This window comes from Vicugna pacos, chromosome 12 (assembly GCF_048564905.1).
Source record: "Vicugna pacos chromosome 12, VicPac4, whole genome shotgun sequence".
Taxonomy (NCBI): domain Eukaryota; kingdom Metazoa; phylum Chordata; class Mammalia; order Artiodactyla; family Camelidae; genus Vicugna; species Vicugna pacos.
In genome coordinates this window covers 34970914-34987830 of record NC_132998.1, presented here as the reverse complement: position 1 = coordinate 34987830, position 16917 = coordinate 34970914, and the positions used below count along the sequence as shown (strand labels likewise).

The 16917-nt window shown below is 34.5% G+C and overlaps 1 protein-coding gene across 3 annotated transcripts in view; it reads right to left on the bottom strand.

The window, feature by feature from the left end:
* Positions 1-8246: 8246 nt before the first annotated feature.
* The window catches only part of NTN4 (netrin 4), a 104104-nt gene continuing 95433 nt past the window's right edge, over positions 8247-16917 (bottom strand). For all 3 annotated transcript variants that reach the window (XM_072973205.1, XM_006197915.3, XM_072973204.1), the window contains exons 9-10: positions 14571-14741; positions 8247-9668 (exon numbers count right to left, since the gene is read on the bottom strand). In XM_072973205.1, the coding sequence (XP_072829306.1) occupies positions 9532-9668; positions 14571-14741 (308 nt within the window). In that variant the 3' untranslated portion in view covers positions 8247-9531. The remainder of the gene's footprint in view (positions 9669-14570; positions 14742-16917) is intronic.

Here is a 16917-nt window from a genome sequence, read left to right as displayed (position 1 = left end):
ATTGTCTCAGGAGTCAATTCCTGAGTCCTTCTAGCAAATGATCCAGAGGACCAGAAGGAAGAGAGAGACTCAGGGAGAGCCAGAGCAGTTGGCTGCCTCTGCAGACTGAGGAAGCACATGTTAAGGAAGAAGTGCTATGGTATGATGACTAAGAGCACAGACTCGGGGGCTCAGACCTTGTGCTCTTGCTCTGTCACTTACTGCCTGTGATACAAGGGCATAATTGCTCACTTGGGCTTCCTCTTCCTCATGTGTAAAATGGGAATATAATAGCACTTGCCTTAGAGGTTAGCATCAAGCTGTTGTGAAGATATTGCCTATAAAGCAGATCTCAGTGATAGTGGTATTTGGATTTCAGGGAAGTTAGGGCATCATAGTCATCCCAGTCATAAACTACAATGTAGAGTCTATCCCTTCTGCCTAGTTGAATTCAAAAGTGGAGAATTGCTGACAGATCCAGTTCTAATCACCTTCTCTATAATGTCTCCCACAATCTCTCATTCAGGGCTTCCTCAGCACTACTTACTTGTGGTTCATTAACAGCACTTACCCCAGTGTGACAATCATTGCTAGTTTGTATTGTCTCCCCAATCAGATTTTTGGTTGCTAGTATTTGAATTGCGTAAGTCTTCTCCCTCTTCCACCTCTCAATTGTTGGAGTAAGGGCACAGGAACTCTATATTGAGGGAAATGCATACTCAGTCTGTGACACCGTAAAGAAGTGGTTTCTCTTTCTAGAGTGTAATAAGGTCATGTTATTGAAGTCACTGTTTTTCACTCCTAGTAACAGTAGCCTAAGTTTATCAGTTGAAGCTGCTTAGGGACACTTCTTAATGATGAGATCAATTTTTTCTTTGCCTAGAGAAAAAGTGGAGCAACTTCTTTTATTTTTCTGTTTATTCTTTCCCCTTTCTTTATAGAGAAAGAAATAGGCAAAGAGGAGATAAGCAGGAAGTGAGTCTTCCTAAAAAGAATCACAAGTGAGAATGAAATTTGCAGAGAAAATTCCAACGGGGGTGACTTGGAGGATGCAGTTGGGCCTAGAAAAGGACACAGGAGCATTTGGTTTCAGGACTCTGAAAAGACTGAAGACTGCTTACAACAGCCATAAGAGGTCATAGATGTAAAATTCCTTAAAAATTTCCAGATCACAAACAATTGTCTCAGTGCTTTGGAATAGCAATGCTTTGTGTTGAGAATCTTCAAACTCCTGAAATGTCATTGCCCAAAGCCTGTCTCCCTGTAGGATCAGCTTGTAGTTCATGATAAAAAAAAAAAAGGCAGAAAATTTGTAGAGTTCACTACTAGAGGCCTTGATCTATTAAGTGTACAAAGCACACAAGGATGGTGCTGAAGCTTTGACATAAGTGGAGGAACTTGAATTCTTTTGCAGCTGGAATGTGCTGGAACTTCCCAGCAGCTTGAAAGAATGACTAGAATTTCTTTTTCGATTATGGTCACTGTTATTTCTCACAGAGGCAAGTGACTCTTCCCAAGCTGCCATGACTGAAGAGGATGAGCCCCCAGCAGACTTGTGGGGAGCAAAGCTGGCCAGCGTGCCATGGCTTGAGCACACGGGGTCCCTGTGTTTCTTGCAAATGGGTGTTAGGCAGAGCTGTTGTAAATCTTTAAAGCCAACAGGAAAATTAATGAGAACTGCACAAAGCAGGACCTTGTCAGCTCCATAATGGGTGGTGGGAGGAAGAATTCTGCTGCTTCCCCCCAGGCACTTAGTGTAACTCAAAAAATGCCTGCTTTGTAGTTATTAGCCAATTTTAACAGCTTTCCACTCTGAAGAATTTAGTAATTTATTGCTTTCAGTTCACCCAGGGGAAAACAGTATTCAATACAATCAAGATGATGGGGTCTATTGAGTTGAATTTTCCTGTTAGTGATAAGAAAAGAATATTTCTCTTAAATCATTTAGGGCATTGAGTGCTCCATAAAGAATCTCTACAGTGAGAATATAGAGCAGGGATTATTGTATCTTCTGAAAGGCCTCCCGCACTAGAATGTAAACTCTATAAGAGAAAGGATTTTGTTTTGTTTACCATTATATCCCTTGTACCCAGAACAATGCCCACTGCATAGGAGGGTCATAAGAAATATCTGTCTTCAAAATGCTGTCTTGAGGATTAATTAAGGTAAGGATTGTAATGGTGTTTAGCACTCTGAAAATGCTGGTTCTACCCCTACAGTCCATAAATCATGTTGTTTCAGTAAGGAATTTACATAACAGATGACCTACTCAGTAGGAAAGTAAGCGAGGCAAGCATCTATTTATTGTCATAAAAATAGATTTTAAGGAACTCTGCATGATGCAGGGTACTTATTGTTTTGTTTTTACACATGTGTTAATTTTACTTTCTGCTTCAAAAGGAAAACATATTTCATAAAGATATTGAATCAAAGTTTTGAAAAATCAACTGTGGCCAATAAGAGGCTTTAAACACCACCTCTCAGATAACTTTTACCTAATCCTCGTAGGATAACATTTGGGGGCAAGTGAAAACTTGCAGGAATATTTCCTAAAGTTAGTCTTTCCTGAGACATTTGGTGAGACTTGTAAAATTTTGGAGGATGCAAATTAATTATACTTGTAAATACTGCATTGAAAACAATGTATTCAGTGTGTTTTTGCTTCCAACTGCTTAGTACAACATTTATCAAAGGCAGAGAACACACTGATAAAAATATCCAGTTGTGTATTCTCAATTGTTATAAAAAGCTCTCAAGGATGCTGAAGGTCACTGCCGGGCAAATCTCCATGTGTAAGAGGTTGCAGGATATACATGTGTGTAATGAGTGTTTCTGAGGTTGAGGAATTCTATTTGCTATAAGGCAAATTGTGTACATTTCCTTGATTTTTCTCCCCATATGTATGAAGGAAGATGTTATCCTAGATTTTATTTTTCACCTACAGGAGTGGGAAAGAAAAATGTGGGGTCTGTGTGGATTATTATTTTATTTGTGGCTTGAATCCTTATTTCTGAGAGAAGGTAAATTATGAGATTCCCAATGCTTTCCTTTCCCAATGTCACTGCTTTTTACCTTTCTCCTTACTTGTTAAGCCTCTGAATGGGTTATAGTTGAGCATGTGAGCAGAACTGGCACTGCCTAAAGGGAAATTAGGAAGCTGCCTAAGTGGCCTGATTTATGAGGCATTGAAAAGCACAGCTGACCAAAAATATCTCCTCCACTGGCCTGCCATCAGTGCCTGAAATTTCCATGATAAGAATCACTCATTTAAAGTTTTCTGTAGACATGCATGGTTTATTTGAGTCTATAAAACATTATGTTCCAGAGAAAGAGGAAAATGGGAAAGTATCTCATTAGAATGATTTATTTTATCTTATCAATCTAGCAATCTCTTGGTCAAGAGTAGCATCTTGACAAGTGAGTATACTGTTTAAGGCTGGTAGGGAAGTTGGGAGTTCAGAGTTTTGTGTAGCATCTTCGTGTAGACTCTGAGCAGTGTGAAGTCAATAAGCACCTGAGAGGGGTTTGCCTAAAATGGACCGAGGAGCTAAATATCGAAGACAAATTTAGGTGTTTTACAATTCGGTTTCAGGCCATGTTAAGAAGTAGGGTACATAATAGTTGGAAGAATCTCCTTTCAATTCCCCTTTTCTACCATCTTAGTTCCTGGGTAACTATAATAAGACTCATGATTTGGTTATCCATAAAATAATATTTGTGATGAAGACCAGGTAGATTTATGACCAGAGGGAGATACATTTGCAGAAAAAGAACTAATAATAATTCTGACTTTGTTGAGACTATTCTGTAAGAGTGTCTAGAACAGTGTTTCTCAATGTCTTGTCTATAGACCATCTGTATCTGAGTCACCACTGGTGCTCATTAAATTGTCACTTCCTGGTCCTCACCCAGACGTTCTGAAAGAGACATTCTGAGGTAGGAGCTTGAGACTCTGCGCTTTAACAAGCATGTCTGCTGATTTTTATGCACATTATTTGAGAATCATTGGTTTGGAGGCTTCAGTAGATCACAGAGGTTAAAAATATGAATTATAAATGTAGGTAAATCAGGGTTTAAAATCCCAGCTTTGCTGCTTGTTTGGTGACCTTGGACAAGGTATTTAACCTCTGGTCCTCAATTTCTGCTTACTAACAGTACCATCTTCACAAGGTTATTAAGTGAGGTCTGAGGAGATAAATCATGTAAAGCTTAGCACAGCACCTTGCAGCCAATAAGGGCAAAAGTGATAACCATTATTAAGATGAGTATACTTATTGGAAAAGACTCCAAGGCAATGCTTACTGGTATTAAATAATCTGTTGACTATGTACTTTGTAAAACATAAATTTAAAATTATATTTCAATATATGGTAAAACCAATTGGTTTCCTAATTTCTTAATTACCATTACCTAAGGTTTCTCTGTTGCTTTAACTTCTTTAGCTTTTCTGGCTCCTAAAACATAACTAACAGCAAAAGAATTGGATGGATAAATTTTGTAACAAATATTAGGAACCATCTCATATAAATCATGATATCTAGCAATGGAAGAATTGGTTGAGTATGTTCTACTTTGAAATATTTTGCATATTCTTACGAGAACAGACAACCTGGTTTCTTTCCCAGCTCTTGCTTTCCTTTATTCTCTTATATCTTTACCCCTTGTTTCTTGCCTCCTGCTCTCTCTCCTTGGGTGGCAAAGTGCCTACATTCTCTATTTTTTTCTGTTTCCTTGTCTCTTTCTGGTGTAATTCCTTCTCATTCATCTTGCAAGCAGAATTGCTCTAAGCAGCAAAATTCAGAGCTGAGAGAATTGATTTGAAATGCTATTGAATTGCATATGAGCTTATTCAGGTTCATTATTGATAAATGCAAAAGTGGACCTTATGCCTAAATAGATCTCAGAAAATCAGACCAAGAGGAAAAGAGCAATGATAAAAATAGACTCTTATTATTTCATCTTAGTATAATGGTAAACAGTTTTACCCTAATGTCAACGTAATAATGAGAAAGATAGTAGAAAATTATGTAATCGCAGGATAGAATTATGGGATACATTATAATTTGGAGTGTGGAGAAGGAAAACTGGGAGAAATGCTGACCTTCAGGTTCCCTCAACTACAGATGAAAAGGAACAGGTGCAGTTGGCATCATCTCACATGGATTCCTTTCTAAATGTCCCTTTTAGTGGTTGAAATGTGAACTCTGGGAGTTAAGATGTGGTTCAAACCCAGACTTCACATTCATTAGCTGTGTGTTCTTGGACATTCATTTAGTCTCTCTGTGCCACAGTTTCCTTATCTGGGAAATGGGAATAATAATAGCATGCACTATAGGGGTGCTTAGGAGGATCAAATAAGAATAGCACATGTAAAGCACATAGAAAATTGCCCTCTTGTAATAAACTCTTAATTATTGATTACTATTGATGTTATTATCTTATCTTTTAATTCATCAAACTTGAAATCTTTGATGGTGTCCTGGCTGAGGAGGAGGTGTCCAGGAAGTTTCTGGGCAGACTATTTTGCTCACACTGAAAATTTGCTGATGGTGGTTATTTTTCTTTCTGGAAAGCAGGACTCTCTGCCTGGCTGCCACCCCCTTTTTTCAGATAAATGCATTATGATTTGATCATCCATAAATCTTGGATATTCTTGGATTTATAAATTAATTCATTACTAATGATCACACTTTGGAAGTTACCCACCTATGACTACTTATTAAGGAAGTAGCAATGTATTCAGCATTTACTAAAGCCCTCTCTTAACAGAACATGCATCTCAATTCTGGAAATACCTATTTTGGCTCAGTGCATATTTCTTTCTCTCTCATAATTAGCATTCTTCTTTTATCGTTATTCAGCATGTATGAACTGACTAATATTAAAGCTGAGAATTTGTCATTTAAAATATTGCAGGTCTTAAACACAGTCAGTAATGCTCAAAAAGTAGAGAAATGTTTAAATCTCTGTGGTGGAAGTGTAGGAAAGCCAGGAGCAAGGGCATCGTTTTTCAAAAAGTGTTCTCAGACAAGTCATTCTCTGAGAAATTAAAAAAAAAAAATCAGTCATGCAAGGCACACCCCTTTACTTCTGTTCCATTTTTATCATACCAATCTCCTTTGCAAAACTGAGGTTGTTCATAAATATTTTCCTTCCAAGCTGTGGGAAATAAGTTGTGAGTAACTTTGGCTCTTTGATAAAGTTAGGTTAGGGGACTGCTTATCATTGAAACAATGAACACAAAAGCAATTCAGTCCTGGGGCCTCTGACAAAACTCTTAGCAGCCAAGGCAGTGCTCACGCTCCCTGTTCTCAGGCATTCCAGGGGAGTGGCACAGGGACAGCCTGCACAAGGAATTCTCAAGGTTCTTTTTCCCACCCTTCAGAGTTGATAAGTCTCTAATCATTTAGAAAAGGATTTGTTCTGCAATAACCCAGAGTATCCCAAAAACCTATGTTTACCCGTAACAGGCCTTGCTCTCTGTGTAACATAGCCAGATGAACACTGCTTTTTGGACTCATGGTCACATCCCCACAGATTTCACCTCATTTAGTAGACACTATTAAAAGATTATCCTATTATTGAGAATTTCCATTGCATCAAAGACTAAATATTAGTAACATTCCTCTATGGAGAAAGTGATGTAATAAGAGGGCATAGAGTGGGCTGACCTCAGGCAAATTATACAGATAGGTATGTAGAGATTATGCAGCTGATCTGCTGACTGATAAAGCCCAAAGTACAAGGAGTTAAAGCTCTGAGGGCAGAGACTCTCCCACTAGCTCTTGAAGGAAGTATTCATGTTCATCTGAAGCCATAGATGGAAGTTTTATATATTCTGTTGCCTTGGTATCATGATGGTTATTTTGAAAGCTGTCAAGGATGAGAAAGTGTACAGAAGTGTGGTGGAATGGTGGAATGGGAATGGGGTCATGGGATGGCTTGCTCACACTTCATTTTGTTGTTTACTTTTACAAATGGGAAACATAGGGTTTCTTTCTTTCTTTCTTCTTTTCTTTCTTTCTTTCTTTTCTTTCTTTCTTTCTTTTCTTTCTTTCTTTCTTTTCTTTCTTTCTCCCCCCCCCCACTTTGGAAGCCAATAATGCTCTTAGGAATTTAAAACTGCAGTGGAAGAGCTGTAAGTGATTTCAGAATTAAGACATTAAGAAATGATTATAACAATGACCACCTTTTTGGAATGTTGCCAGAAAAGGTGTTGACAGAGTACTGAAGGAAGATTCTAATCAAAAGGACAGGAAAGAATGTACGGGCCTAGCAATTTGGTAAATTAGCTAAATTAAACTTTCAGTTACGATTTTGCTTGAATATGCTTTAAAAACAATGGATTAAATTTTGATTGGTTTAAAAAAAAGAAACAAAAGCAGTACGTGATCAGTGAAAGAAAATCAAGCAATGCAGACATGTGCAAAATAAATGGTGATGTAAAAGGTGATCTTTCATACCTTCTGAAATGCTGTACATATTGTAAATGTGTTTGGGGCTGGGGGCTAATACTGTATGTACTGTTCTGTAATTTTCTTTCCCTAAATAATACATTAGGAGCATCTTTCTATTCTTTAAAAAAAATAGACATTATTTGTATTCTTCTTTTTGATGGGTAATAATTATTTTTTATAAAGTGAAATGGGAAAAGAAGGCAACTTGGTGATTTTGAAGCTTAAGAAAATCCTATATTATATGTATTTAAAATATTTTCTTGATATGATATACTTACCAACATATCTTGTAAGTTGCTTGTAAATGTGCCTACAAGATAGCATTTCATCTACCAGATAGGAATTGGTTAGAAGCTGAGAGACATGCTACAGGTTATAAAAGCAGATTTCACAAGAGTACATATAGTATAATTCCAATTCTGTAAAAGGTATGTCTATGCATAGAAAACAGTCTAGCAGCATTGAAACTCAAATGCTAACAGCTGTTATCACAGAATGGTTGGAATATAGATTTTTTTCTCATTATGGATTTCTATATTTTCAACAATGAACTTTTATTACTTTTTAAATTAGTTGAAAAGTTAATGTAATATATAACATGCAATGCATCTGATGAAAAAAGTTCACATCCAATGGCTATAGAAACTAAATTCATCTGAGTTAGTTTCCACTGCATCCCCAAACCCCAGAAATATAGAGTAGAAACACCAGGCCCTTGTTTGATTTTCTTAATTTAAGGAATTAGATTTGAGTTCCCTCATTAAGAGACAGTAATCTTTTCAAAGAGTTGATCAGGAATTGAGGCAAAAATCAGGAGATCATATTCCTTTATTACATATATAAAAAAAATTAACAGCAATATATATATATTTTTGTAAGTCCACAGGACCTCAGGAAAAATATTTTCTGTATGTGAAGTTAATCTTATGGCACTGTGGTTCACGTTTTGTATATTCAAGTACAAAAGAAATGGTATATATAGTGGTTATTTATGCATGGGTACAGAAGAGGAAAAACAATGAAAAACTGTAGGTGAACTATCACATACACTGTGTCAAAAAGTGAGTAAATAGAATGGCCATATACTGTTCATAAAGACAAGGAGGAAACTGTTTCAATATTCAGGTTTAAATACTAAACATAAAAATAAAACAAATTCTGTGTCTAAAATAATTTTTGAAATGTATACAAGTGCATTACAAATAAATGAGCTTTTTAACATTTAAAGTCCATTTCCTCTTCATCCAAGCATATTTCGACACTTATAACTCTTTTCACTTATTTTAAAGTCTCTTCTTGTTTTTCATAAAAAGTTTCATCGTGGCCAGTATATGTGGAATCTAACCTCTAGCCTGAAGCTGAGACTTCATGCAAACATATTCTCCTTTCAGGTTGCATCTTCACATAGTTTCTCCAGGTGTTCAAGGTTAAATAGTACAACTTCCTTTATATGGTTACTTTTTTCCACATGTAGTGGCAGTGCTTCTGTTTCAGCAGGTTTTCTTACGTGCCCTTTTATTTTCTTTCTGTCAACAGCAATCTCTAAACTTTCACAACACAAGTGGTAGGTAGTAAAGTGCTTTTTACAATGAAATACTATATACATATGGAGAGGTTCCATTTAACACCCCATAGACCAAAGTTCACACACTTCACACAAGAGAAGGCTCTTTTCAAGAAACACCTTTTCTGATAGTAGGGTTGGGAATTCCTTAAAATCTCATTAATTACTTCAAGTAGCACAAATGTAAATAACGTAATCTGAAGCTGGGAGGAGTCCTTGTTAGATGCTTTGCCCTTAATGGATTACTGCTAAATATCATACTGCTATTTAAATGCTCTTAATAGTGATGACTTTTAGAATCAATTCCATAGAAAACAGGTATCAGTATAGGATTTTTCATTCCTCTTTGTGAAACAAACTGTATTTAAACAGGGGCCCAAAAGAGATAGATTAGACAGGCCCATGCATTGGAACATTTCTATATATTTTGGCACTTAAAGAAAATTCCAGTTTCATTTTTGAAGTCTCCTTTCCATTAAGTTTGTGTTTTGTACATAGAGAAGTGCCATTATGTGTTATACACATTTATTGCTACTTGCACTCTCTTTTCAAAATATCCATGACTTTTCTTCCAAGAGATGGTTTCCAGTGCTGGACAAAACTTTTCATATTCACAACTAGTTTGCCTGTTCTTACATCCTCATGTCCTGCTACAAGGTACTCCAGACCTAAAAGAGAACAAAATCAGGGGCCATTAGTATAGTAATTTGAAAGGGAGGAGATGTGACTTCAGCAGCTTTATATATATATGTTTTATGGGTTTTTTTTAAAATTCATCTTTGAAATAGGGAGTCATGGGCAGTAACAGCTGATATTTAGTAAATATTTATTATGTGCTAAGTGATTTAAATGTATTATTTCATCTTGAAAATTACCCTATGAAATACATATTGTTTTTCTCCTCTCCTTATTTTACAAATGAAGAAACTGAGACTTGGCTAGATTAAGAAACTTGTTTAGTGTTTCCGGGTAAGAAACAGCACTCTGACTCAAGCTCAGGCCTGTCTGATTGTAGAGCTTTTACTCTTTACTATACCACCCTCTATGGTAAAGAAGTGAGAATTCTATGAGTACTTAACTTGCTGCTATATATCAGTATTTCTTGGAGACTCACTATGTGTGCTAGTGTACATTAAGGAGGATTTTATAAAAGTGAAACAACCATTTGGGAAAATATACTGGAAGAGAGTTATGGATTATACAAAATAACACATTTCCTATTTAACGTCAATGTGATTTTGGAATATAGGATATAGGAATATAGGAATATACTTTAAAAAAAATGATGAGGCTTGACCAGACCTTGTGCTGATTCTATAATTCAAAATTCTTTTCAGGCTTCAAGTAAAAAATTTTGGCTAACACACACAAAACAAAAGGACAGTCTCATTATCTATACATTAATAAAAAGAAATATGATAATATTCCTCAGTTGATGTTTCTAGTAATATTGATATTGGTATTTTGAAACAATTTTCTGTAATATTATAGGATAGAGCAAATAAGTAATTATTTTTATAAAATAAAACTTTCCCATATAAGATAAAGAAACATTTACTTTAAAACTCACATTAAGAGAAAGCACGATTATGTTAAAATTCAATTGAAAAGTATAAATTTAAACTCATGGTTTAATATATATATTCTTGTTCATTCACTGAAATGGTTTTAAAAATGTCATCCCAGTAAGAATGAACACCTGTAACAAACATAATGTGGTCCCTAATAACATATCTCACTAAAAACAAAACAAAACAAGCCTTCTTAGAGAAATGCTTATTCTAGGCCCACAGCAGGAAAATACAAGATTAGCATGGGCAATATCTTATTGTTCTAAAAAACAAAGAAGCTTTCAAAGGTTAATGGGGATCATTTAAAAGGACACAGGAACCATCAGGAGAGGGTTAATAACTTGTCAAAGTCGTGATCATTTGAGCACCAAGATTATAATAAATATGTATGTTGAAACATACTGAATCAACAAAAATCCAAAGTTCCAAAATGATACTCAAAAAAGAGAAATACAGAGAAAAATTAACTTGTCATCTTGAGATGGCTGTTTAAACCATTCTTTTCTTTGGAAGTTGGAAATTAAAAGGAAAGAATTTAGCATTTATCCTGCTTTTATAATGGGAACTATATTTCATGGTAACCTACTAGCCCAAGTTGGGAGAGAAAGTCCCTTTACAGAATAATGTCAACTAATAAATGAAAAGAATTTGATGAAATTAGAAAAATAGTATTTCTTAAACTCTAGTGAAATTATTCATTCAGGAAGGGATTGCCAATTGGTGATAAAATCATTAAATGAATGGTTAATAGGAAACTGGATATTTGCATAGTGACTAAGTAACTCACTCTCATCATTTTCTAGTCTCAAAAGGGAAAACAGAACTGCCCAATGGAGATCAGACTATCATCACTCTAATCCAAGAGTCAAGTTTAGCAACCCTTATGGTGGGTCATCCAGGTGCTATGTGTCTTGTGATGTAATTTAGCATGTATTACACAACAATATATATAATGAATTCTTGCTAAAATGTTATCTTGAGTCTATCAAGCTTTTCTTTAAAGATTATATGAAATATAGGAAGTAGAGTGACAAGCTAAATGACACCACAAAGAACCAACCAGACAAATGTAGAAGGTAGGATAATTTATAGAGCACCTGGCCTGGTTTCTTCAACAACAATAATTTCTTCAACACTAAAAAGAAACTGCTTCAATAAGAGATTTGAAGGACTTAAAAGCCATATACAGTGTGTGATCCTGGATTGAATACTGGCAAGGACAAACTAGCTCTAAAGAACATTTTGGGATCAGTTGGGAAATTGGAATATGATCTGAGTAATAGAGTATATGAAAATAAACTAAAATTAAAGGTAAAGAGCATTAACTGAATAAAGTAGGTTAAGGAATGGAGCATATACTATGAATTCATTTTGGTTAAAAAAATACGATAAACATATGCACAGAGAAAGATCTGGAAGGATTTGCACTAAGATGTTAACAGAGATGATCTCTGGAGGATAAAAGTGTAAAATTTAAAAATTGCCCCTAAATGTCTATAATGTACATGTATTTCTTCTATAATAATAAAAGGGTCATTTTAAAGATTGTTAAAAGAAATCAGTCCTAAACTTAAAAATAGCTATGATGGTGTTTTCAAAAAAAGAGACAGGGGAAAAAAAAGGAAAATAGTGACATGGGTTTCAAACACTGGAGAGCACAAATGTAAGATGGATTGTAAAGTATTTAAATTCTTTAAAGAATAACCGTAGCTTCTCCATGAAAAAGAATCCCAATATTTGACTGACAGATTAGTTAAAACACAGTGATCTTGATATTGTTTATATAATCTCTAAAATAATAAAAGCCTCATTTGAAAATCCAATAAGTAATTTTTAGGAAAATTTCAGTGTTAAGTCTAGTATTTTAAATGAGTTTACTTCTAATTATAAACAGAACAAATATCACAGGAGTTTGCCATTACTTTAAAGTATAAATACAAATTAAACTACTAAACATAATGCTCACTAAATCTATAAATTATGGAATAGCATCATGTCAAAAATTACGTGGAAAACAATGTTACCTGTTGCATCATCACTAATTAGCATTTACATTTTATTTTCCTATCTCTGTGCTTTTGACATCTACCTTATGACAAGTTTGAGGGCACAAAGTTTACTTTGTATCCATAGAAAAAGAAAATATAATACTTTAGTGCTAGTCTTGATGTGCTAAAATATATGATTGATGAATGAGTAACTATATGTATTAATGTAGGAATGAATGAATTTTCAGGGAAGCCAGCTAGATTACTCCTTTTCAAAAGTAACAAAGGAAGCAAGTTGGTGTGTAAGGTTTCAGAGTTTTCTTATCAGCTTTTTTGGCCTTAGCTATTGAACTTGTGAAAATGGAAAAACAAAGTGAAATGAAAGAGTGTCTGGTTTTGCTTTGGCAGGTTCCAGTCTTTTCATCAAAGTGAATAAACATGTTTTCAAGAATTCTTTGAATAACTGTGCTTATGTTTTCACTTGTGATGAACTCAGTTGATTCTTTTACTCTGTTTGGCAGAAACCTGATTAGGAAGTATAGTTCACTTCCTGGAGGGTGGCTCAGATGGTCAAACCTTTTGTTTTTAAGGTCTTACTAAAAAACTGGGTGGATTTCATTCTTTATTGTTTTTTTTTCCTTTTGCCAAGATAGTATAAGTGCTTATAAGAAGACCCCCTAGACAGAGGTCATTGGGAAACAGACTTAAATTAATGAATGACTCTCAGTCTCTGGTATTTAAAATACAAGGTTCTGATTACTTCATTTGTTCTTTGGAAACATATTTATTATTTAAAATATCTTTTTATTTTCCTTATTAAGATTTAAATTAATTAAATAGAATACAGAGAGGTATAAAAGAGTTTGAGAGATTAGATTAGTAAACGGTCAAAAAAGTCAAGAGTTTTACACCACTGTTTAAATTGTTTAGGTTAAGGGGGATATTTTATTGATAGTTTCTCTCTTTCTCTCACTCACTCAGTTACCTGTTTGCTTCTCTCAAATTGATTAACCAAAGACTGTAAGTGACTTCTTCTTAACGTAATTGTGGTTTTCTGGACTTAAATTTGAAAAGAATTAAATCCAGAACACAAATTTTGCACCTGTTTCAGCAGTGCCATTAAGACACAGATGGCAACTACATAAACAACAACATAGAGAGGATTTTAAAAATATATTATTTGTTTTACTAGAACTTATTATCTGGGTACTATATTACTATTATTTGGGTACTAATGGTAGGTACTAGAGATAGTACGATCAAAAATCTAAATCCCATCCTCAAATTTAATGAGGGAGACAGAGAGATAAGCAACTTATGACTCATTATGAAGAGTAAACTTGCAGAGTGAACAGGTCAGAATCCCATGCTTACTTGCTTGTCTCCATGTTTGCCGTAACATGTTAAAGAGCAAATTTCCCTCCACTCCAAGTTTCTCTAAGAGTCTGTAGTTCTTGTTGTTGTTGTTGTTTGTTTGTCTTTGCTGTTTCTAATTTGAAACCACAATGATTGTTTGATGAAAAACAAGATGATGAGAACTTGAGAGTTGTTTTCTATCCAGAAGAAACAGATGCTTCTCACACAATAGTGAAAATGAATTCAGTATTATTTGCACAGATGGGATTTTACATTTGACTTCCTTTGGGAGAAAGTTCTACCCAGGGCACTGTAACAGGACCTAGCTTTCCAATAAAATGTCAGTGGCAGATAAATTCATGAAAGTGCTTTCTTTGCTACTGGGACCTGCAATCAGTCTGAGACTTCTCTTTTAGGACAGAGAATATTATATTGCTAGATTTTAAAATATTTTACTTTTTAGAGCATGTAAAAGAGAAGAAAAGTTTTGATGTCAGTTCAAAGAATTCCATTTGGATTTTTCCCCAGAATTCACATGGCAAAAAGGAGAGATGCTCTTGCTGAGTTTATTTAGGTTGTGGCTCAGAGAATGTAAGATAAGGAGCAAATCAGCAGAGACACAGTAGATATCAAGCTAGGAAAGTCTAATGCTCACCAGGATTGAGGATTGGACAAGTACAGCCTCTGTTAGTCCATGATTCTGGATATAATGTCCGCTTTCCTCGTAAAATTTTCAATTTGGTAGATTTTAAGACTTTTTTAATCTTCACATTGACCTCAGCATGAGATCCTTTATCATGAGCTGATAAAATCTTTATTTTTAGCACTGTAACGACACAATTCCAAAAGTCAAAATGCATAGAATTTCATATTATCATTTGAACTTTGAACAACTTAAAGATGCATTTCAGAGTAAAATGGAAAAGTGAACTAATGATTATAATGTGAAAATTTGCTTTAAAAATCATTAGGAGATTAAGAGGTACAAACAACTATGTATAAAATAAATAAGCTACAAGGATATATTGTATAACACAGTGAATATAGCTAACATATCATAATAACTACAAATGGAATATACCCTTTAAAAATTGTGAATCATTAGTTGTACATCTGAAACTTACATAATATTGTACATCAACTACATATACCTCAATAAAAAGAAAGAAAATCATTAGGCTCATTGATTTTTGCACTGATTTCATCTCATTATCTATATTACCTATTCTCTTCTTTCTTATACATTTTCAACTGCTGTTTCTTTCCATGTCACTCTAAGAGAATATCAGCCATTTGCCTACTGCAAATAAATCTTAAACACATTTAGCTATCAAACCTAAATAGAAAAAAGATGCACAGGAAGTATAATTGTTATCCTGGTTTTTATCTGGATTTTTACTATATTATACTCTTATAACTAGCTTTGTGTGATGTTATGACAAGGAGCACAATGTTATTGCCAAAATATATTTTACATATTTAAAGAGATTAACTAATATTATTGATCACTTAATTTTCTTTCCTTGGTGTGAAATGAAAACTGGCTGAGGTTAAGGAGGCTGTCCTTTTATGTGATAGCAGAGCTTCAGTTTTCTATATGACTCATGATTCTATTATGCTCTTTCATCTATGAAATGGATGTGGATAGAGATTAAGTAATGGAACAAAATGGGGTGGGGAAGAAAGTAGACCTAAGGAACATAGAATGCAATGTTCTATATTATTAGGAGAGTTCTTACTGGCTCATTTATATGTTGGTGGAGGACTGTGTGTAATAAGAGAACCCTATCTTGGCTACTGCCATATCCTGAGAATATGACTGTTAGGCAGCTGCCTTGTCTTTATAGATTCACCAAATTTTTGACTTCTAAGGGATCTTAAGAGCTCATCTAGTCTTGTTTTATGTATGAAGAAAATAGTTTTAAGAAATTAAGTGAACTGCCCAAGTTTGTATGGCTAGTTGGTTACAAGTAGAGTTTGGACTAGAACCCCACAGATAAATGCATGAAGGGTACATAGCATAGTGCCTCGCATGTGCCCAATGCTCAATAAATGTTCACTAGTATTTTTTACTAGACTGTAAGCTCAGAGAGAACAAGGACTTTATCTATTCACTACTATAGCTCAATAAATATTTGCTAAAAGAATAAAATGAACCAAGTATTTTTTCTATTAAGTCAGAGAATGGGGAGGGGGAAACCATTCTGTCCAAGTCTATAGGTGTATTGCACTTAGTAAGACCAAGGTATTTCATGACATCATTAAAAGCATTTAAGTTCTCTTAAGCAGAGAGTAATGCAGTTGAATTAAAAGATTCTAATGTGGCTGTTGGTAAATTCAGTCAGAGAGCTACTGAATCTATGTGATAATGAAAACCAGTTGATATTTCTGCTGAACTGCCTGACTTTGGACTAACTTGTCTTTTTTTAAAATTTCTTTTAATAGTACATACTATTCCCTCTAAATTGATTTTTCTTTATTATACATTTCAAATTTTTTGCTTCTATTATTTAGCCAAATTGGCAGGTGAGGGGAGGGAGATATGCACATAATTTTAGATAAGATTTATGAGGTTTTTAATATTTACTTTTTTATCTTTTATGAGATTAAATACAGTATTATCAAGGACCTAAACACTTGGTTTCAGAAATCATGACTTAAAAATTTCTCTTCATTGTAATGTATATTTCAAGCTGTATAAATTATGGAATAATAAAAAGACTCAGACACTAGTCAATAATACATTGGCAAGATAAGGTATCTTTCATACACTTAATAATAAACATAAAGCCATTTAGAATTTGAAGATAGCAACACTCTCTGCTTGGGGCACTGACATTTTCATTTGTCCATACACTTTATTTTCCTGATATTTGAGAGGTAGAGGAGTCTAGAGTATATAGAGAGAGCAGGGAAGAGACTCAGGCAGAGAGCTAGTCTCAGTGCCTCCCAAATATATTTCCTCTTTTTCCTCCTATCACTTACTGAGCAGCTGAGCTTTT